General features: G+C 46.0%; 1 protein-coding gene across 1 annotated transcript; it reads right to left on the bottom strand.

Moving 5' to 3' along the window:
- Nucleotides 1-711: 711 nt before the first annotated feature.
- camsap1b (calmodulin regulated spectrin-associated protein 1b) lies at nt 712-21,090 on the bottom strand. The gene is made up of 18 exons (XM_079162131.1): nt 20,701-21,090; nt 19,098-19,264; nt 14,702-14,964; nt 11,282-11,443; nt 10,753-10,833; nt 8,228-8,369; nt 7,839-7,978; nt 7,598-7,694; nt 7,207-7,363; nt 6,668-6,753; nt 6,471-6,555; nt 3,681-5,955; nt 3,458-3,594; nt 3,146-3,372; nt 2,626-2,728; nt 2,391-2,503; nt 2,011-2,129; nt 712-1,544 (listed from the first exon to the last, which is right to left on the bottom strand). The coding sequence occupies exons 2-18, from the start codon at nt 19,261-19,263 to the stop codon at nt 1,248-1,250; spliced, it is 4,650 nt and encodes a 1,549-aa protein (XP_079018257.1). The 5' UTR covers nt 19,264; nt 20,701-21,090; the 3' UTR covers nt 712-1,247.
- Between the last annotated feature and the right edge of the window lie 2,962 nt (nt 21,091-24,052).

Genomic DNA, 24,052 nt, shown 5'->3' with positions numbered 1-24,052 from the left:
TTACATTGCATGAAAGAAGCCGTCGACAAGTGTTCGTGAGTGCACCTTTATACAAGACAATTCAAGAGTGCCCAGTGGAGCGAGAAAACACAACTAAGCTCTAAACATCAGAGAATATCCGTTATGATGAAAACACATAACATCAGCTCAGACTCTAAACCACATCGCTGTAGTCAGAAAGAAAAAGGCTGAAACAAAAGAAAAGAAAGCATAATTTCTGTACCAAAAATCTATCCGTCACCCTATTCTTCCCTGAAAAGGATGTTTTGACAAATAAAAAGTATTTAAAATGACCGTTAACTTTCTTTTCTTTTTTTTGTTGCTATACACATATCCAGTGCTACACGATCAGCGTCTAGTTTAAAAAGCCGTTGAATAAATAGACGATAGTACCACGATGCGTGAAAAGGCCAACGGATGTCTGAGGGAGACCTGAGGAGCTCCCCGGGACTAAAGAAGAAGACAGTTCAGAGCAGCAGCTTTGTTTTTTTGGAGATCCCCGGTGAGGCAAATTCGGCAATGCCAGCCTGATTCGACCGATTCGACAGTCCACGCAGGAAGAGATTGTTGTTGGGACAGCAGAGCAGACTGGCGGTCCTAAAGGGTTGTAAAAAGGTCATTTGCTTTCGGATTTTCCCGAAAAAGAGCGACAGAATTCCCCCAATGCCCCCCCCCCCCCTCCTCCTCTCCTTTTGTTCCCAATTCGTCCGAAAGGAGAGACTTTAGTGCTGCAGCTGAGCTCTCGACCATGACAGTGCTGAACTAATAAATACTTCATGTAAAACAAAAGAACATCCACCACGTATGAGAGAAACACAGAGGAAGACAATGCCACATGCTTGAGTCGTATAAAAACCGAGCCGGACCAAAAGAAACCCGAATAGATCGCACTGAGATCACTGGGAGGCAAATTCAGCCGGCATTCCTTTTTGTTGCAAGCACCGATCCCTCAGACCACCTGTGACACACACACACACACGCACACACGCACACACACACACACACACGCACACACACACACGCACACACACGCACGCACACACACACACCTTTTCCCTGGTTTCTGCCCGGGTCCACCTACAGAGGACCGCAGGTCCATAAGTGCGGCCTCTCCCGAGTAGGTTTCCAGGCCGAGCGTGGCGGTGAGCTTGGCTGTGGGCGTCAATGCAGTGAATGTCTTTTCAGGAAACAAGCGAGATGGGGAGGAGACGATTTGGATGAAGGAGGGTTTGAAATCCGGCTCTCTGCTATTTTGCGCTTTTCTTTGGCACAGCACCTCTCTTGGCCTGCCACAGGTGGTTGTGGATGGTGATGGCGTCCACGCTGACTGACACAGTCTTGGCGGGGATGACGGTGAACTGCTTTCGGTCCGAGCTGTACTTGTACAGCTTGTCGATCATCTTCTTGCTGATGCTCTTGGGTCCCGTCCCCGTCAGCTTTTGGATCTCTTCCGTGTCGGGGAAGAACGAGTAGAGCGCCCGGAACTGGCAGCCGCCGTCACGGAACAGGATCATCAGGTGGTTGGACTCGCACTTCTCCAACTCCTGGAGGGGAAGGGAATAATAATAATTAATACGCCGCTAATATAACACTGAAGTACAGTGAAGTAGTGTGCAAAATGAGTAGGAAATTCACTTTTGGGCTTTAAAAGCTGTGTATGATGTGGTGTTTTTAGTCTTGATACCAATACCGAAATAATATCACGGCAAAAAACTAAAACAGGAAAAATAATGGAATAATTACAGAATATGGAACCTTAAACTCTGTGCAGTCGTCAGTTCATGACCTGCTTAAATCTCCTTGAAACTGTATTTGTTGACTCCATCCCTCCATTCTTAAACCCTCCCACCAATGTTAAATCCACCCGATTCCGCCCCCAGAGCAGTCCTAAAGCAGAGCGCTACGGCTCTTATTACTGTCATTCTTAAAGTACCAGTACTAATGAAAAGGTATTGCGATACCTCTTCTAGTATCGGTACATTGTAAACACTATGTTGGCAGAGGACTGACCTCTAGGATCTGGTTCTTCTGAGGCTCGTTGACTTTGCCAGCCAAGCAGCAGTGGGAGATTGCATTGTGGATGATCGGCTTATTGGACTTGGCGCTGGGCTCTTTGAATAGTTTGGGACCTAAAAGGAGAAAAGCCAGTTAGATCTCATAGTTGTTGGTACACTTAAGAGAGTAAAGAGGTCGGATGACTTGTGCTCGTCATGCAATCGTCACTTTGGCAGGAAACAATCATCCATTTATAGTATTCTGAAAATCAAGACAAGCAACACAATGAGCACGGCATGTCAACTCCACTGACACTTCGCTCTTTTCTTCACCGATCAATAAATAACACAACTACTGGTGTGTTATCATAGCAACATATCTGATAATAAACTGACCAGTGTATTCAGCCATGGAAGTGATGGAGGACGCAGTGGAGCCGTTGTCCCAGTCCCTTTCTGCAGCTCGACTGTTGGTACGAGTGCCGGGAAACGACTCCACGGAGTCGCAGCTGGAGGACAAAACCAAAGGAGGCACAGACTGAAAATACTAGAACTACTGCAAACAACACACAGAATATTTCTGAAGCGCAAGCTAACATTGTAAACAAAACTAAAGCTGGAAGCAGCTTACCGCTGAGAGCCCGCCCCTCCAGAGTTGACGCTGTCGGCCTCGTTGGTGGCAGCGGAGGCCAGAGACAGACTGGAGCCTGATTGGGTGTTGTTCAGGTTGTCAGCTGTGTGGAACAGAGAGTTTGCTTTGTGGTTAAATGGCATTTGCTGCATGAAATCCCCAAGTTTGTTTCATTTCATATAATTTGAGGGCTGTACCCTCATTACGTTGGCATTTGCATTTGATTACGTTGTAATCATTTTTTGATTTAGGTTTTCTTCTGCCCAGTTGCAGATAACTATTAGGCTACACTAATCAGTGTATTACTCCATTTGATATTTAACCCGTCATTTAATCCAAAGAAGTGAAAACATTTGTGTCAGAAAAGAATCTCAGTCATGTGGCAAAGTAACCGTAGAACAAGTATCAGCCAACGTGCCCCACAGCTCAGCTGGAGAAAGCAAATGAAGCACACTGTGCTAGAGCGTGTTAAGAAACAATGTGACCGTTAAATGTCAAACTCATGATGTAACGATCTTACGTGTGGAAGAATAGCACTTGGAGAAATTGTCGCTGGACGACTCCTCTCTGAGGACGGGCTTGGGTCGGTGTTTCTGCTTGGGTTTGGGGGCTTTGGGGGCTTTGGGCTTCCCGAGGCCTTGTTCCTCCAGCATCTCCTGCTGCTTCCTCCGGAGATACTCCTGCTTTATCAGCTCACGCCGGGTCTTCTCATCTTCTTTTCGCAAGCGGTCCTCCTCTGCCTTCCGTCTGGTGTTGAAACCAAACAGCAGTGTTAGCGTGTGGTTTTTAGAAGAACGACATGTAAATCCTATGCAAACGTTGGACAGGTTACCTGACTTCGTCTCGTTTCAGCTCTGATTCTGATTCTAGCTGTTGTTTACGGACTCGAGCCTCCTCGGCTTTCTTCTGCTGCTTCAGCAAGAACGCCGCTCTCTTCTTAGCAAGCTCATCCTCTGCCTTCTGCTCGTCCTACAACACAAGAACATGAAACCCGACATCAACGACTGGATTGGAATAATTGAAATAAATAAATATATTTCATTCAACGGCATTACCTTGAAGAAGAAGCCCATAACCGCCTTCTTCTCTCCATCACCGCCTTCTGTCGTGTCCTCAGCAGCTTCCTCTTCCTCGGGGGCTTTCAGCACCGACAGGTCCACCTCGATCAGTGCGGATCTGTTGCGCTGCACCTCCTCCGATGGCATGTTCTCTTTCCCTGAACCGTCTGAGGAGTTGAGGTCGGACTCTCTCTGGGCGCTGGACAGGCACTCGTCAAAGGACACTTCCGGGGCGACCACGGCCTTCAGGTCCACTCGGGTCGGCACGCGCATGTTTGCCTCGTCGTGAAGGCGGAAGTTGGCGCTCCGAGCGTGGCCGGCGCCTGGCCTGTCGATTGTCTCCGCTGCTGCGGTGGGGGTCCTGGGGCTGTCGGGCTGCTCGGTCCTGGGGGACCGGCCCCCGGCTAACTGCCTTAGGTGTGGTAATGTCTCCGAGCCGCTCTGGGTGGGGGTGAGGGTCCTGGAGGCCTGCCGGCCCTGCTCCTTGGCTATCTTTAGCTCCGATGGTTTGGACCTGGAGCCCCGGCCTGAGCTCAGCTTGGGGGGTTTCCTGGTGGGAGTGAGGCCGGCGCTGGAGATGTGCTCCACGAAGTGAAAGCCTGCCTTTCCCTTTGAGTCGCCGTTTTTGTCGCCGGCGACGGGAGGAGGCTGAGCTGCACCAGACGGGGACTGTACATTCTGTTTCATCAACATCTCCTGCTGCAGTGACAGCTGCATCATCTGTTGCTGGATGCTGCCGATGGCGTCGTTCAACAGGTCGATGGAGTGGCTGCACTCGTTTAGGTCCAACTCTTCTTCCAGATAGAAGCTTCCGCTGGGCTCTTTCTTTTCTGCTGCTAAGGCACCTGGCGGGGGGGTTACCACCACCACTTTGTCCCCTCTGAGGGCATCGACACACATGTCGTCTTTACTTGATGGTGCTCTCTCCGCCGCACTGAGCTCGTCTTTAGAGATGTCAGCTTTGAGTGGGTTGGGTAGCGTGTCGCTTTTGCCTTTCTTCACGATGTGCAGGAAGGCAGCCTTTCCCAGCTTCTGCCTCTGCCTCGCCGACAGCACTTCCATCTTCTTCTTCTGGTGCTCGATGGCACGCCGCTTCTCCTCCAGCTGCATGCGGAGCTGGATAATTTCAGAAGCCAGTACGTTAGAACCGCCGCCACCGTCGCCGGAGGGGCTCTGGTCCCTTTTAAGCCTCCAGGAGGAAGCCAGGGGCCCGCTGCTCTCCGACCCATCCGGAGTGGTCCTTTGGGAGCTGGAGGCACTGGAGCGGAGGTCGTGGTTGCTGCCGAAGCGCTGCTGCTGGGCCTTGCGCTCGGCGAAGGAGGTCATGCGCACACTGCCGCTGGCCATGCTGCTGGCCTGGGAGTGACCGCTGAGACAGGGGCTGGAGCGACCGCTGCCGCCGTTTATGTCTTTGTCCTCGTGCTCTTTCACGTTCATGTCCTCTTGGAGTTTGGCCGATTCTTCTTCTTCATCCTCATTAAGGGCTTTCCTGGCCCAGTTGGGGTCTTTAGTGGTAAGAGCTTCATCCAGATCCTCTTCCTCTTCATCCAGGTCCTCAAGCTCAGGGTCCAGGGCCTGGGCAGGCTTTGGCTCTTCAGAATCTGAATGAAGGTAGAAGCCCCCAGCTGGCTCTCTGGACGAGGGGTCCACACTGCTGGTAACAATGGGGCAGAAATCTAGCGGACCCTGTTGAAGCTCCTCTGACAAGTCTGCCTCCTCACCCGGAGGGGTAAAGGTCCGGTTCAAGCTGCAGGGAGCTTTCCTACGAACGGCCGATGCAGATCCGTCTCCCCTGCGTAGAGAGCCCCTCCCAGAGGAGTGGGGCCCCTCACCGCTCTCCTCCTGCTTGTTCAGACATACAGACTTCTCTTTAGCTGCTTTGATCACAGAAGGCATCAGTGGTTCTAGGTAAAAGCTATCGGGTGCAGGCGTGGACTCCGCGGATTGTTTGGGTCCCGCTGCGGCAGTTGCTTGCGTCCCGTCGACCCGTTTGGGGACGACGGCAGCGTCAGTCCTCGCAACTGCCACCAGAGATTCTTCCCCATCCTCGATGTTGACGTTTCCCAGGAGGCTGTGGCCGTTGACGCGGCGCATTGCAGCCTGCGAAGGCTGGTGGACAGACGTCTGGTGTTTGGGCGTGACGGTGAGGACGTTGGACGCCAGGCTGTCCTTACTTATGGAGCGAGCCAGACTCACGCTGTCGCCAGAAGCCATGTCTGCATCGCCGTCTGTGCCCGAGTGAAACATGTAGGGGCTCAGCGTGGACAGCGGTCTGCAGAAGGAGAGAATGAAAATAAAATAACACTTGATTGTATTCTTATTAAAACATTTGAATTTAATTGTTATAATTATATATTATAAGCTGCTTAAAGCTAGTGTTAGGAAGTTAGTCCATCCAATGTTCAGCATTTCTGCTTCAGCATTTACATTAGCCGATGGATTGTCTATAAATCGACTGATCAATTAACAAGCAAATCATTGCAGCTGCACAAATATTTAGACACAACCTAAATCTTTGCCGTATAAATTATAACATTGTACACGTTTACAAAAGGACGGACAGGGAGTGAACCTCTAATTTAATTATATTTGCATCCATTACAATTAAAAAAAATGTATCAGCGGATTTACAACAAAGCCCACTGAGCTTTAAAAAGGTTTCATCTTCTCACCTTCAGTAGTATATGGACTGCCATATGGAAGCAAAAGTTATTCCAAAACCATGAGTAGAAATATACGTTTCATATTAGAGCCAAGTCAGGTGTTAGTTTGAGCTACTTTAGGTACCTCTGCCTCTTGTCAGGCCATGCAACAACAGAGCCTCGGAGTTGTCCGTCCATTTGAGTCAGGGAGTTGGAGCGGTTTCTGACACCTTAACAGAAATACACACAAAAGCAAAGAATAAATATAACAGCTGCTGGTCACAATCATATACCGACAAGCAAACCGTTGTCGTCTGTTGGTGTAAAGACTGTTGTCCTTACCGGCACCATCTTCTCCATGCTGCTTCTGCTGCCTCTGTCTGAGGGGCAGGAGCGGGTGGGAAGGACTGAAGGTTGGACTCCCTTTACTAAAAAAATAAACAGAAATCACTTCTTTTAAAGTCTTTCAAACACTGTTGGGAGAGCGGATTAACAGAAAGTCTTCGCTTCACCAGTGCAAAGTATGGGGTTAGAACATTTCCCCCTCAACCAAATACATACAGTTATCTCTCAACACAGACAAAAGGCAACAGACAAGAAAGTGGCATGAAAAAGTCCCAGTGACAGTTCAGGACCCTTTGAAGCTGGAGTGCAGGACGTTTACATATAAATGCACAACCATTACATTCATAAAATGCAATAATCATCTTAGCATTGTGCAAATCCATATTAAATGTGTTGAGGTGAAAAGAGGGTTAGCGGTGTGGGGCACATGTGAAGACCATGCTGCAGATCTACCCATCCTTTGAGGGCTACTGTTACTGGTTAGGAGACAGGATCATGATGAGGCGGAACGAGGAGCAGAGCGAGAGAAGACTTACAGGGGGTCAGAGTCTTCAGGGTGCAGGAAGTACCTGTTACACACTTCAGGGCTGCTCTGGTTATCGGCCGAACCAGGGCTGACCAGGAAGCTGCGCTTGGTGGCGTTGGAGATAGGCACTGATGGGCGGGCACTCTTGGGCTGAGCTATGGTTCGAGCTGAGAAAAGGAGGAAGAGAGAGTTTTAGTGACTAATACTGGAAATCTCAACATAGAACCTCGACTGTAATCCAAATAAAAATAACTTAAGAAATAAGAAAGGGGCATTTTAGATGCTACTTCCAATGATGCAGACGTGACATTTTCCTGATTACACGTGTAATAGTGACACTCGTTACTCAGAGAGACTGGAAGGAGATTTAGGATTTGTAGTAATCACACGGGGATGCTTACCATCTTTGAACTCTTGGAGGTCTCTGGGCTGGACAAACTCTGGCTTGACAGTCTCAAACCACCAGAAGAGTTCAGCAATGAAGACCATCACATTGTGCTACATAGAGAGCACGAGAAACACATCAAAAGGACTCGATGATCATCACTAAGCTCACAATAACAGCAACAATTGTTTAGCCCAAGTAGTTTTTACATTGTTATTGCAAACGTTTATGAAAACACAGGATGTCACGTTTTGTACCTTGAGCACGAGTGGCGAGTAGAGCATGTCCTCCATCGTCAGATAGAAACTCTTATTCAGATACTCGTTGGCGAACTCTTTGAGTAGATGAATGTTGTACAGGCTATCGGCAATGGAGGGGACTTCCTTCAGGCAAACATCTGGTCAGACAGGCAGAGAGAGCAGAGTCAGATCGGGACACAACTCCATGACCTGCTGGCTATAAATGTCACACTGACGGGACCGGGACAGGAAGCCATGTGCAGGCGCCAAAAATAGGGTCACACATGGATATTAAATTCAATGTGTGAGCAGAGAAAGCTCGATGCTCTTTACAGAAAAATATGTTGAGGGCAACTGATAATTAAGATTAATCTATTGAACGCGGGTCTGCGAGTGGCTCAGCGTACCCTCCAGCTTCATGAGGTCTGGGCAGTAGTAGTTGACCACAGTGAGCAGTGCCGCTCCGTCACACACGTCCCTCATCAGGTCTTCCAGCAGAGGGAAGAAGGGCAGCTGGCGGCCTGAAGCATGCTCCCGACGATACCGCACCTAACCACCAGGGGGACACGAAGAGGGCGTTATGAGGAGAACGGCAACTACAAACACCACAGTGATACTAACAACCAAGGACACCACATGAAACATCCTAAATGCATTGACTAGTGTCACAAGCACCAATCTCTTTTGTTGTGAGATTCACGTCTGAACTAGTCAAGGCATATATTGATCACGGATGTTTCGCTTTGAAGCATCAGATCAAGGTTCGCCCCTGGAGTTTCAAAGAAAGATAGTGGTTTGATTTGCTGATAATATAGTGTAAGATGATACTCCTCTTCAACTGATCAACAGCAGATTTAGTGCAAAGACAAAGCCTTGCTGCTCGTGATCAAGCAGTTTAGGGAGAACCCTAAAGAGCTGGTTAACTGTGAGGAGGTGGAGGTGGAGGTGTTAGAGCAGTGGTATGAACAACACAGTGGATGGTCAGCCTTCCTCTGGCCTCAATAGCAAGAGGAGCCCAACGTGAGGCAGCTGACTGGGAGAGAAACTGGGCTAATCACTGTCCCACTTCTGGGAAATGAGTAGTAAGAACAGGAACTCACCGACTACAGATGCAAAGCTACTAACAGCTGCTAAAGATGGGCATTTTCAGATAGAACATGCACAAATTAAGGCTGAACATTGTTGCAGAGGCACGTTTTAGAAACTGGAGATGGAGCTCGATTACAGGCCTACATAGGATTTGGAGCAACAAAAATATAGATCGCGCAGGAAGCCAGAGCAGACTGAACTGGCTGGTACTGCAGCTTGTAACTCCAAAATGCTTCTGCGTGACATCAAAGTATTCACCTTATACGAGGAACACCACTCGGTATGCAATGACTAATCAATCTGACATTGCAGTGGCACTTGTAAAAGAGCTTAGTGCAGATATGCAAATACGTATGTTGGCCGATAATGAACAAAAAAACTGCAGTACAGAAATATCAAAACAGGTTTTTATATATGTAGTTTTTTCACCAGAGAGCACTGACAAGGTGATTTTTTGAAAAATATGTTTTTAAGGAACTCTTCAATAAAGAGATCAAAGCTTGATTTTAAACCCAAACTGATCAAAGAGGGCAAAGCCTAGCACAGAAACTATGAGACGACTATGCACGATTTAAGAAGATCACAACACAACAAAGTATAACAAAATACTTATCTTAAACTTGTAACATGTACAGCATTTTCTCAACATCTACAGTGTATTGGGAGGCTATTGCACAAAGTTAGACTAACTATACTAAGGAAGCTTTTGTCACAAGTCACAGGTGAAACTACCAACCAAACTTAAGGAACTCTACTACTAAATAAGTTCTACATAAAAACTTCTCCCGACAAAGAGGGAACACTGTACCGCTTCTAAGAGCTCCTCTGGCTCCAGCATGCAGTGGGCCAGCTCGTGCATGACATCAGGCTGACACACACACAAGAGAGCAGAGATAATGTCAGAGGAGACCGTGTGTGTGAGAGCAGAAGAGAGAGAGACCGGAGGGGGAATGACAAAGCAGATCAGTGAGAGGAGGTGGCCAGGGATGGGACTGCAAAGCAAAAAGGAGAGGTGGAGGCATGGATGTCCTCTTATTCTCACTGGGCAAGCAAATACCACACACACACACACACACACACACACACACGCACACAGCAGATCCACATGGCGTACTGGAGCTTGAAATGAGGCAGCACACATTGCGTCGCTAAAGGAATATCTCTTGATCACTTCACAAATAGGTCAGAGGAACCTTACACCTGGGTGACATGTTTGCCACGAGGGAACGAAAAAGAAGAAACAAAAGAAAGAACAGTCAGCGTTCTCCCCCTTGCTGACCGACGCTGGCTACAAGCAGCACAGAATGAGCTTGAATGAGCCATGGTGGAGAGTGTGCGCGCACATCAACACAGGACTACGCGTGCAAAGGGGGGAGAGAGAGGAAAGAAAATGGGGTTATGGGGGCAGGGCTGGCATCCAACTTACAGGGACTAGCTTCCAATACCATTTGGAGGGAGACTATCCAGTTTGCAGGGATAAGAGAGGAGAGGGAGGGAAAGACAGATGAGGAAGAGGAGCAGAGAGATCAACAGGTCAGAGGAGACAAAAGGGTCCGATCGGAACAGGAGAGCAAGGTCACAACAGCTGCCATCAGGGAGAAACATTCCTTCCATCACAACTAAGGATCTTGTCTTGAATTTAAGTTTTTGAAAAAAGATTTTGCAGCAAATGACACCTGGATAAAGACCAATGAAATACATGTTACTTGGTTAGAAAAGTCACTTCTAAAAGTTCCAAAAGGCCAGACAGATAAAGCTACTGTTAGAAATGTGTCGGTCACTTTAGCTCTGGTATTTTAGGTTCTCTCTCTCCTGTAGAAGAAGACGCTGGGAGTGGCTTTACCTTTTGGTGGCTGGGGGATTCCAGCGGGTGGTGCTTGACTTTGTGCTCCCTTTCTGTAATCTCCCTCATCTTCGTGTTCACCTGCAGTAGAAAAAATGACAGTGTGTGTTTACATGTAGTCAAAAAAAACAAAAACAGGTCAATGATGATCTTTTATTCTCCCACATGGGAATAAAAACTGTCCCAAACGGAGAGCGACGGTGTGGGACATCATGGTGATTAACGGACACACTGAGTCACGGCTTTCGCAGCCTCGGGCCTTCAACTCATTGAAAGATAAGTGCAATATGAGCCACACTGCTATCTGTCTCTGAGCACCAGTGACATGCAGGCCTCCAGAAAACAAGAGGGCCACTGTCACCTATAATGTCAGCATGAAACTGATTATTCATACCGCATGGTGCAGAGCGACAGCCGAGGGTCATAATCAGATTGACAGTAAAGAGGCTGGACTGCAAGATGTATGGAACGCTGTGGATGTGAAAGGTTTTTAAATATGATAAATGGGCGTGTGCGTGCGTATTCCAACCTTGTTGATCCAGAAGACCATGGCGTCCTCCAGGTCGAAGGGCAGCTCCTTGGAGGCACTGAAGGTAGAGAAGCGCTTGACAGAAGCCACCACTTTCTCAATGCTGATCATCTCCACTGTGTAGGCCATCATGAGGGCATCGATCATCGGCATGTGAGCACTCTGAGTGAGGGGGAAGTACAAACAGAGGACAATTCAATTTCAATGGATTAAATCAATGAAAGCTAAAAACAAAGAAGCTGAAATTGCAATCTAATGCAGATTTACCCAAATAACACACAGAGTTTATTACTGTAGAATATGATATAATGTGTATCTCCTCCTCCTCCTCCTCCTCCCTGCTCCTCTTCCAGTAAATGAGAACCATGCTAAAACTGAGAAAGTGTATTTAGTTTGAATCCCTTCTAATACAAACTGAGAAATTACACATATACTATATAGTAGTACTCCCCAAGACCTGTAAACAGACTTTGATGTGTAAAATCTGTAGGGTTCCTTATGAACATCCTACACCATGTCATGACAACACCTTCATGAGAACCAGTTTAAAGCATAGCCCTGTCTTTACTTTATTGAACAATCATTTGTAGTAAAAATAGTCAGTGAGCAGTGGATTCTGGGACAGAACAGCCACTATTGTGTGTGAACAAATGACTGAGGTGAATGGATAAGGATGCTGTCTTATTCAGAACTCTAGCAGGACAACCCTGAGGTTGAAATAACTCGCTACGGTTTAATCATTTAGCCCAATGGGTGTCCGCCCTTAAACCCACTCTCTATACCATAATGAATCCAGAGGCCCAGCAGGGGGGTATCCCCACTCCAAGTGGCCGAACACCTGCTTCCTGCCAGTAAAAGATATCCCTTTTTAATAGCCAGGGAGGGGATTAACACCAAATACTAATACATCTGATCCCAGCTGACAAAACACCATGTTGGTAGTCGGCCTCTTTTCCTGAATCTCATTCTATGTAAAAGTCTACAAAAGGTTATTCCTCGTCCACAACATCACAACTATGCAGCACCTGAATCCATTATAGAGCAAATACGTCCATGCCATTGTTTCAGTCAGTGCTTTGTGCAACATATTGCTGGATTAATCCAATTGGTGATGGAAGTGCACAGAGGTTAGGCTCGTTAGCATAAAGAACGAGAGCTATTCAGAACATTCAGCACAGCGTACATGAACAACGACAAAGACAGTGAAAACCTACTTCCAGACAGACCTAGACTAAGACATGAGACAGGGGAGAGGAAAGAAAAGGAAAGGAAAGGAAAGGAGGAAGACGAGCATAAAGGAAGCTAAAGGCTGCGCAGGTTCTGCTGGCTCATTGGATTTACTCACACTGTTTCTTTTCTGATTCGATTAAATCATCAAGTCTTAAAAATGTTCACGTAAATTCTTGGTGCTTTAAACTGCTAACTTCCACAATTGCTGTTGCACGAAATGACTCAACTTAAAAAAACGGTGTACTGCACTTATCATCCAAATGTCAATAAGTAGTGCTAAAATAAAATTTAAACAAAAGGGCAAATATAGCAGCACGATGTGCTGTTAAATCTTTTGTTCTCCACCAACACTCACTCTGCCCTTCATCAGGGCAGCGAGGAGCCCCATGGAGAGGGCTGCTGCTGCCCTGAGCTGTGTCTGTGTTTGACTGACAGACAGACAGAGACACACAAACAGACACACACACACACACACACACACACACACACACACACACACACACGTTTAAGTGGACTCCAGAGGGTGGCGAGCTTCTCAAGGTTTTACAAGTCCAGCTGTTGCCCCAACAAGAGTCAGACAAGGTGCAGAGGAATTGTCTGCCGGTACAGAAGCGGTTTCATTCACACAAACACACACGTAGAGAAATGTTGCTATGGAAACACCTTGTCAAGTCAGCAAACTGGGATGGGGGGGGGGGGGGGTTCCCAACAGTCTATCAGAGATAAGCGCTGTTCTGCTGAGGCTTTTCCGTCCCCTCACAGGGCTTTTTGTGTCTGGCTGCTTACACACGAGCCTGCGTGGATTAGTTTGTCAGATGCCGCACCCCCAACCAGCCTCAGCCTGCAGAGACGAGGCCTGCTCCACCGCCATCGCTGGTTTCCATGGTAACAAACAGGGGTAGGAAGATGGCTGAGAGCAAGCGAGCTGGTTGGCGTTCATCCTGTCCCGTGTAAAGTGTGAGACGCTGCATCTCATTGCTACAGAGGGGCTGCTCTGTACTTCAGTCACTACAATGCAGGCTTTCCCCTACCATGTTATTGGGGGGGGGGCGGCCCCCAACGGCCCCTCCCGCCCCCCTTGAAGGACGAGTTAATTTTGCTTAATTTATTTACACGCCGGCATGTCACGTCTGTCACTGCATGGTCGCGCGTTTACAATTCCCCTGCTCTCTGTATCGCGCATTAACATTAAAATATTATAAGCATTACACCCACCAGGCAGGATAAAAGGACATTCTAGATGGTTTTAAGGGCCAGCATTCTGTAAATGCTCTGAACAGATTGACGAAAACGCAGGTGAGAAAAATATCACCGACAATGAAATCCATTCTAAGAAGTAAGCAAGAGTGAAACCCTCCTAACACGGATGATTAAACTGCCTGTTCTCAGAGGGCACAGGCACCCTTTGTTTATTAGGATTTATACATTATTTCTTCCATAAACTAGAGAGAAGTATCAGCTTGTTCCATTTGTGAACGCTCCAGTAGAGAGGATGCTCACTAACATGGAGGTAAAATCAATGTCCCAATTTTACTGGATGTTCTTCGCATTGTATGACAATATAAGTGAGGTAGGTAGTAAGTGTTTTCTTTTTCTCAATTATTTAGTCAACTAATTCATTAGATCAGGAATTCATTCTAAAGAAACTATAGCTGAAACAAAAAGTCGTCGTTTTTTTTTGTAGTTTCAAGCTAAAATAATTGAGATACATTTGTTCCAGATCTTCAAATATGAATATGTGGACAGGAGAGAGAACAGATGTGGGAAAATGAAACACCGCAGCCCTCATCACGGCCCTGTTTTGCATGATAGTCCTCACACAACTAGCAAGAGTAACAGTCAAATTCCACCTCATCATTTGAATAAAGAAATGATAAGAAAGCGGCCAAATCCTCTTCAGAAAGCGCCAACAAGTCAAGCAAAACAACTCACTACTTATACAATCGCAAATAACGTGAAATGTCATGCCTATGCACAATGTTTCAGTTACTCTGCACGGCAGAGAGAACGCTTCCTCGTGGCTCAAACGTCTGTGGTGGAGACTGATTGCACTGCTGGATCTAGATAAACGCACTGATTTCACTGGAGGTAAAATAACACATCAGGAGCAGGAAGAGCTCAGCTGATGTGCAACGTTGTCATAGCTTCTGGCCTTATTTCCTTGACTCAACCTCGAGTCAGTCCACTCACCATTTTGATGGGCACACAGGCCAGGTCCTCATCTGTGACCGGTGTGTCGTCACTTTCCACAACGTAGATGCCCTTCCTGGACAGAGACTGGATGACCGAGAGGTGCGACTGCAGAGACGCCGCCTGCTCCGTCTTGAGGATGAGCGCACAGACGCGGCAGTAGAGCTCGCAGGAGAGCAACAGGTGGATGACGGGCGGCTTGATGTGCTCCTGCTCGTACTGGTCCGTGTAGAACGGGTCCCTTAAGTCCTCTGGAATGTGGTCTGCAATGGAGACAGTGGTCAGGTGAACCATGAGGCAATTAACAATATAATAATATGCTGATGCAGGAATATATACACCTTTAACACCAACATCTCTGCCTCGGCCTACACCCATCAAACGTCTACCGTGTCAATAGGCTACAGGAATGCGACAACTTTCTATCTAATATTTGTTCTTTGCCGGTTTCAGTTTACCTGAAGCAAACAGGACAACTTGGGTTTGGAAGTCACAGCCTATTACTTCAGGAGAACATTGGGAAACGGAGCCTCTCAGGTGACACGGTGGGCTGTGCCAGCACTAACTTAACAAAAAACAATGAGCTACACTACAGAGTCTGTTGCTTTGGATGTGAAGTCACTCTCAAAACCCAGAAATCACAACCATATAAGGGCGAGGGACGGAGGCAGGCACAAACCAAAGTTATATTGCATCGTAAACCACACAGAGGCTTAAAATAGGTCGAAAATTATGCAAGAAATCCGGTGCGGTGATAGAAAGAACCCTGTTCTGTTAAATCTGTTTTTCTGTGCTTTAGCTCCAGCGTAAGCCGTATGTGCGTGCGTGCGTGTGTGTGTGTGTGTGTGTGTGTGTGTGTGTGTGTGTGTGTGTGTGTGTGTGTGTGTGTGTGTGTGTGTGTGTGTGTGTGTGTGTGTGTGTGTGTGTGTGTGTGTGTGTGTGTGTGTGTGTGTGTGTGTGTGTGTGTGTGTGTGTGTGTGTGTGTGTGTGTGTGTGTGTGTGTGTGTGTGTGTGTGTGTGTGTGTGTGTGTGTGTGTGTGTGTGTGTGTGTGTGTGTGTGTGTGTGTGTGTGTGTGTGTGTGTGTGTGTGTGTGTGTGTGTGTGTGTGTGTGTGTGTGTGTGTGTGTGTGTGTGTGTGTGTTATGTGTTCTTAGTGCTGGCTCTGAATGGGGAGATAAAGGGAGCAACTCGTCAGCAATCTCCTGCTCAGGAAAACAGGAAGGCAGGCCGGCAGCTCCTTCCAGCTGGTTTTGTAGATGATAATACATAAAGCACAGATGTTGAACGGCACAAGTGAGGATGTATAAAATATGTAGGCAAAGGAATATTACATTATAAAACATGATCGGGCGTGTTAACCAGATAAATGCTAATAAAGAATAAGTCATCCAGCATGACAAAAGAATTGAAACAAAGACATCTTAGTCACCTACCACCAAAATGGCTGATTAGTCGACCAATCAACTAAAAGGGGACCGCCCTAACACATGAGCTATAGACCGAGAATGTTTTACTCAGATCTAGTGTTGGATAAGACCACGTTGAACATCACAGGAAGGTTTCCTAGGTTCTAACACATTCAGTCTTTCCCAAAAACAGAAATGTTGCTCTTCTCTGTTCAGACATTGTTTTTGTTTCTGCCTGTGATCATCGCACGGTGCATCAGAGACTTGTCACCTGCTGAGTCAGCTTAGAGAGTAGGGATGTCCCGATCCTTTGTTTGGAACAGTAACTCTGAGTCTTTGGTTTGATCAAATCCCTTTATCAATGCAACTATGAACATTTGTTGTTATGTAAGAAAGAGATCGCATGAAAAAAAGTGTAAACAGAAATGGCGATTTTCAATACGATTGGGCATGCAGCACTTATGTCAGCAGCCGCTAATGCACAGATCACATGACTGTCTGCCATCGTGCACATGGTGCAAATAAGGATGTCATTATACAACAGCATAAATCTATTATGAACACACTCGGCAGCAGTGTGGGTCGTTCCTGGAGAGCCACGTCTGAGTAAACACATCTAAACAGTGGCAATGATTGTGTATGAAAACAAAGGGGTCTGGCTGGGGCGAGTCTTCACGTTTGACTTCATTCCTCAGATACTGATGTTGTGTGGCAGCTAACCCCCCCCCCCACCCCACAAACCCTCCTGCCACCAGAAGCCAGGCTGAAACATCTACTCACTGGGATTGGGTGGAGCATTGAGGATGGGATTTGGCAGCAACACCCAGGATGTGCTTCAGCAGAGTCAGCCAACCGTGATCAGCACAAGCAGGGGAGAGCAGGGTAAAGACATGTGCTCGCTCTCTCTCTCTCTCTCTCTCTCTGTCTGTCTGTCTGTCTGTCTCTCCGGCTGGGAGCAGCTGTGGTCCATGAAGAGGGCGGTTGGACAGGAGAGCATGACGTATACAAACGAGATGGCCCCACTTATTTTAAAACAGCGCTACGTCACCGTTTGTGTCCGTCAGTCGATGCAGGAGCAAACAACTGCGCAGCATTAGCTACGTAGCAGACACCATGTGAGCCATAGGGTGGAAAACAAATGGGCCTAGTGTATTCAGTTCCCAGGGGAGGAAGATAATTGCGGCTGCACCTGAGAGTTGCCTCCCTCTGGGCTGCCAAAGCTTTGGAGCCAACGCATGCTTTCTGTTGTGACTGAACAGCATCTCCGCCCAGGTTTATTTGCGATGCATCGCTAATATGCTTACATTTTTGTGGCCTGCGTTGCTTGCCAGGCACCAATGATGACAGACCAAGAACTGAGCGAGCAATTGCCTACAAGCTTTGTTATGAACACTGAGAAAATATGAGCCCATAAATTACCTTAGAGCAAACTGCTAGGCTAAAAGAAAAAAACAAATTGGGCAAAAGAAACTGTAGCATTCCACCCATAAACTGGATTACCATTAAAACTCCAATCTGACTGACTGTTCAATATGAATACTTCAGCGGCTTTAGAAAATCTGGGTAATGACCACCGAGAGACAGCGGAATACAAAGCAAAGCTTGTACGAGCCTCTGAAATAATGACCAGAGACTACGCTGATGCAACAGACATGCAAAGCTGCAAATAATGGGCCTTGTGCACAAGTTAGCTGAGGCTTACACTGACTTAGCTTAACGTCTATGATGAGGAGGAGACACAGTCAAACAAACCTAAAGGTAAACAGCAGCCCTGCAGTCACACAATAGCGCCAGTCTGTGATGTTACTGCAGCAACCTTTGCAGACGGAAGCTTAAACACCTGACAAACAGTCAGGATGTACCACAGGTTTACTTTCTCATGGTTAATATATAGGTATGCACAAAGAAACAATGTACAGCCCATAATAATTCATAGTGTATCTAATCTGAAAACATGCCAACACTTTAATGGCTGGAGATATGAAGGGCGTAAGCCAACAGCACCACATCAGACTTTAAAATGAACATTAAGTTGAGTCAACATCTCTTTCAAGCATTTCAAATAACTTACACTAACATTAGTATTGTTGACTCTTTGTAGGAGACAGATCTATATTCTTATGAATCCATGATTTCTTATTGTGCTTGTGTGTGTAATTCATTCCATGTAATTTATTATCTTGTATCTGGGACCTGAGTATGTAATAAAGTTTTGATTTGAATGGATTTTAACCTTAATGCACTTGACCAGCTGCTCCCAGTAAAAGAAATTGGACTTATGATATCAACTACTCAACAGAAGATAAGCAGCGATAGTGCTGCCTTCTTTTAAAGTGGATCTTAAGGTTCTTAAGGTTGTCCTAAAATCCAAACAACTCATCTGAGTCCTGGAAATGCATTCAGCTCTTGACTGTTGCAAGCAAATCTGTCCTAAATGCTCAGTTACTAATGCTGATACCATCGTGTGAGTGACCGGCAGTGCAGATCAGTATTTTCCATGCTCTGAGTGTCCATGTCTAACAAATATAGCCTGATCCTCAGCGCCCGTCACTCAGCCTGATTTGGGTTCAATCTCACTGGCCAACCGACAAGAATGAAAGGATCTGGTGAGTCAGTGTGTGGTGGTGGTGTGGGGGGGGGGGGGGTGGCTTCAGTTGCCAAGTGTCATGGAGGGTATTACTGTTGGCTCAAGTGCACACACACACAGAAATATTTCTCTTTCTCTTCCTGTCACTGTTTCCCCGCTGACGCTTTACAACAATCTGCTGACGGCAGTACGTGGATAAGAGTAAACGCATTGTTTCAACAATAACGTCTGAAATAACTATGAGAACACGAGGAAGACATTGTGCGGATAGCGCAATCTCTTGTTGTTAAATCTGTAATGGCAGATATTAAGACATTCTGTCATAAAGTGTAGCTAAATGTAAATGTTAATAAGAAAACTTAGTTAGCATTTGTGTAGCGTGAATGCCAATTTCATTACTTACCAATGCCATAGGCTGTGGCAAACAGCCAGCGCAGGTTGGCAGCTATTTTTGCTCTGGCCGAGTCGTACATCTCCAGCGGTACGACTTCCATTGTGCCTTCTGCAACCCCAGACAAGTCCACCTTTCTCCTGGTACTGCCCCCACTGGCACACAAATCAACATCCATCCTTAAAAACAAAGACAAATATGATGTTACCGTCACCATTATACTGAACATACGGCTGAGTAACAGTCAAATAACAGGATATCAGCCATCCACGATATATTGAATTACAATTTCACTGGTTAGTGTCTAGATGCTCTATTAGAGTGATTCTTCAATGAGTAACGAAATAAAATCCTCATCTGGTGTTTGCTGATTATAAAGGAAAGTGCTGTTTTGGGTGCCGCTGTTAATCCTCCCTATAGTAGTCAATTAGGCTTCTATCTGGTGGCTGAGACATAAGCACCAAAGTAGCATGCTCCTCTCTGGCGTGATCACATTCATTATGTTGAACACTTGATGACAGAGAGCAGACCATGTCTTTGCAGTTAAATGAACCTCGGCCTACAGTGACTGAAAACAGTGCTGAATATGAACAATGAAACTCTCTGGTCATTATTTATATATGTAGCAGGCACACATGTACTACTGTATATCCAACAACTGCAAAATAAAAAGGTAGAAGGCTGAATCTTTTTCCTTCACCCAATAAATGATCACATTAGTTGATTTAACCAAAAACACTTGCTGAGACAGCACATTTTGGGCCATTAATTAAGAACCTGAGCAACTTAACAGATAGTTGATAAAGCCTCAAAACTACAGTCTCACATCCTGCACCAAAACAAAACTCACAACAACACAAGATTGTATGTACTGTCTCACTGACTTGTGCTTCCTCTCTGGTAACTATCTTGCTTAAATTGGGTCATATTTTTGTTTTGTTTTCAGTGAGTTCTCCTTTAAAAGCACAACTTTGTACTCTGCTGCTACACAGTATTATAACCATTACATCGCGTCTGCAGTAAGTCTAGCAGACTTGTGTTTTTATAATCAGTGCTGAAGCTAAATGAAACTCAGAGCACTTTCACTTTCAACTGTAGATTCTCTTCGCACTAAAACCCCATTAGTGGCCACTGAAATATGCTTAACGTTCCAAAAACACTATGAATAAGTCCATTATGACAGTGATTCTGAGGGAAAACAAGTGCATCCACCTGCTCACAAACCCACCCTACTAAAGCTCCTTAACATCTGCAGACAACCTCAGTTATCCTCAGTAAAGTGAATGTTATATATGATATGATATTACCTGTAGCGTGCTACGTTGACGTCACCTCACCACCTTTAACGGCCCAATGCTGGCTTGATGAAAGAAGCTAATAGGTGACTGCTAATTAACTACATTAGCTGTATCTATAACATTAGTATACTTGTGTTACGGTAATCTCATTAACGAGGGGAAGAACCGTTAGGTGACAAAGTACACATTTGGTTAACGTCAGGTTAGCTAAACGGGCCATACATGCAAATGTTAAAAAGCTAGCCGTTAGCTCGCGAGTGTCTCCTGTGACGTTAATACAGGAGCAGCATGACGTTAGCTAGCTGGGAAGACATTACCTTGAAAGGTGTGGTGTGTATCTTCCAAGGCACCCTTCAGTTTAAACACTTATCCAAGGATCCGTCTCGCTTCACAGTGGCCTGCTGTGTAGACAATACACCAGCAGCAGCGGCGCATCGTAGCCGGCTAATAAAAGCTAGCAGGGAGGCGAGGAGTCTGGGTGGTCTCCTCCCAGAAACAGGACCCGATTCGCGGCCTGTGTGTGACTACCGCTCCGCGGCAGGCTTTCAGCTCAAACAACCGCCAGGTTTAGAGAAAAAGGGAGAGGGCTCTCCCGGGAAGAAACACGACGTACAGAGAGGCTGTTCCGATTCAAAAACCTAATGTTATCTCTGTATTAGACGCCTCATTTTAGTTAACAGAATAACAAAAACACACATATAATTGGCTCTGGCTTTGCAGCGAGAACCAGTGGATGTGTTCGCGCTCTGCCCATAGAAATGTAATTACCAGCCCAGGCGTTCGTAAAAGCAGCGACTGCGCATGCGTGATTACCTTCCAGAGCACTGGTAATAACTGTCAATAATAAACCAACAGTAGGCCAACTCACTCTCCTAATTAAATTGCATTCGTTGTTTTAAAGCTAGATTCTTTCAAAGCAATGACTTAGCTCAGTTTATGTTATATTCTAAATCTAACCACTAGACTCTGGCTAAGGTATTTGTTTGATAAAGTGACTAAAACCACTAGCATGCCCAGTGGTTCCTTCCTTTATTATGTCTTTATGTCAGTATGAATTTATCACAATATAATATGTCCACGTTTTTGTTGTTGTAGTCCTGTGTTGTCGTGGTGACATTGACGAATGACGCCATCTAGTGGTGAAATGTGGTATCACGATTTGAAGCATTTCAGTAGTTTTGTAACGCAGTCATTTTTAAACACTAATTTGCTATCAAAAAGAATTGTTTGCATATTAAAGACAAATTAAATGACTCATTGGTGATGGTGTGTTATTGAAATAATTTAATTAACATATCATTTAAATAGGTATGTCTTATTCAAATATATTTACAAGCCTTAATGGCTCACAAAGCACAAATAAAAAACCTAAAGTGCTGTTCTACTTAAGATAAAGTGAATGTGTGCAAGCATGTGTACTACATTAAGAAATTAAGCCTTTTAATAGCTACCACAAATATATAATAGAGCTGCTACATGTGAAATAAAAACACTTGTAGATAGAAATACAAAGGGAAGAAGCAATATGCCTCTTAATTCCATGAAATAGATATGTCCCGTTGACTTAACGTGTGAATACAGCTACTTATTCATCTTTTAAAACCTGTCTACTTATTGATGCATTGACATTTTCATTTGTAAGCCATCTATTTATCATGTTTTACTGTCCAATATAAGACTAAGACCTCAATGCAGGAGCTGCACTGGGAAAGCAAATGTCTCAGGGCAAAGCCGGTTACTTTAGCGGTCAGATCACCCCAAAGATCTGATGGGGAGGAGCTTGCAGAGGAAGTTGAGGAGAAAATAATGGAGGTGGTTCAGGAGCAGCCCTCTGCCTCCAGCAGCAGAGACAACTACTGTCACTACCCTTCAGTGACGTAAGAAATAACATCATTGGCACACTTTTACACACAGGAGCCACAATGCAGCTGATACTTCTGTTTAAAATTGCTGGCATTTCGTTCATACGCATCCGTCTTCACAAGAGCATGCTCGAGATTCATTTAAAAAGTTTATTTTCACTGAACATCTAAGGAGTAAATCAGTTTCGTTCATGCTCACCATATATATGTTTGTACACACATTGTTCAAGAGTGAACACAGTACACTTCTGTTCTCTTAATCAAAAGGCCCACAGACAACAAACTAATAATTGTTTTATGTTTCACGGGCAGATGAATCGGAGAGATCTGAGAAATCAGCTGGTCATAGAGGAGGACAGAGGAGCCACAGCTGCTCCTGAAGAGCCACAGCTCAACACGAAGCAGCCCTGAAGCAAGAGAGAACAGAAAGAGAGGCTTTTGGAAAGGCCCTGTGGAAGGAGCAAGCTGGGGGGAAAAAAACAGCCTTCCTGTTGAAATGGAGCACTTGAGGGGACGAGTGGCTGATCTCAAGAAGTCATAGAAAGAGGAGCAGCGAAGCGAAGCTGAAAGGCACAATCACCGAGGTGACCGCAGAGCTCCAAGAGGACAGGAAGTTGATTGAGTGATCTCCAGAGGGATCTTGAGTCGTCCTCTTGTCAGCACCTAAAAGAAACAGCAGAGCGTGAATTGTGCCAAAATCAAGGCACCGCCTCATTGAGCAGCAGGAGGAAAAAAGAGGATTAAATCCAATCTCCAGAACCTTCATTGAAGCCAAGGACAACATTGTCTCCTCACTGCAGGAGAAAGTGGACCAGTGAACCTCAGACCTCAAAGAGGAACGAACAAAAAAACCGGATCACTCCAGAGGATGTCTCCCAGCAGCTGAAGGAAGCAGAAGAACTGGACCATCTGACTCATGAGAACCAACAACTCGCTCCTGAGAGCAAAAGGCTGCAAAGTGACCTTGAGGCTGCTCTAAATGAGAGGAAGCTTGATCACAGGCTGCTTCAGGGCGACCGAGGAGCTTGCAGCAGACTTGAGGAGGCCATCGAGAAGCAGCAGACTCGGTCCTCGAGAGCTTTTAAAAAAAGATCCAGATGCAAGAGGAAGAGACCTCTGACAAGATGAATTCTTAGGGCATTCCCTCAAATATGAAAAGCAGTGCTTTGATCAGATGATTTTAGAAAAGCAGGCTTCAGTCGATCCTCTAGCAATCCTCAGAAGAGACTTATACCATCTCTGAGAACCAGCTTACCATCACTAAGCTCCAGTGCATAGATGGGCTCAAAGAACAGCAGTCAGAGAGCAAGACAAGATGCCCTAAAACAGAACAAGACAACAATCTCAGAGTTGCAGCAGAGAGTTGATCAGATCAACCTTTTTGTGAGAAGAAAGCGTCGAGCTCAAGGAAGCTTTAAACCCGTCAGGTGGCAACACTGGAGGAGAAGCAGAAGCCGGCCGTGGCGCTGAGGCTCAACCAGCAGAAAAGTGGCCTGGATGAGAGCACAAAAGCTCCACACCACCTTCAGCAGGAACACACAGATCTGGTGAGGAGACACGGCGACATGAACTCACTGCTTTAAACTCACAGCACCCTCCACATCAGCTACACACACAGGAAACCCCCGACCAGCCTTCAGACCGCCTCAGTCCACGTTCAAACTCATTTTACTGTACATTTATTCATGACATTTACTATTTCTTGTCTGTCAGTCCTGGAAGGTCCTGGAACCTCAGCAACCTCTGTTGCTGAGGTTTCTCCCATTTGTATCTCCATTCAAGGGGAATTTTTGGTGTTTTTCCTCAT

This window comes from Pholis gunnellus, assembly GCF_910591455.1.
Source record: "Pholis gunnellus genome assembly, chromosome: 6".
NCBI lineage: Eukaryota > Metazoa > Chordata > Actinopteri > Perciformes > Pholidae > Pholis > Pholis gunnellus.
The sequence above is the reverse complement of the archived record's forward strand: the minus strand, read 5'-3'. Positions and strand labels throughout refer to the sequence as shown.

Coding starts and splice junctions, on each gene's coding strand:
- camsap1b (XM_079162131.1), bottom strand. CDS start 19,263: ATGGATGTTGATTTGTGTGCCAGTGGGGGCAGTACCAGGAGAAAGGTG. Junction 11,444..14,701: donor CCTGTGTGCCCATCAAAATG/GTGAGTGGACTG, acceptor CCCCTCACTCAG/AGTGCTCACATGCCGATGAT. Junction 7,979..8,227: donor AGACCTCATGAAGCTGGAGG/GTACGCTGAGCC, acceptor CTGTCTGACCAG/ATGTTTGCCTGAAGGAAGTC.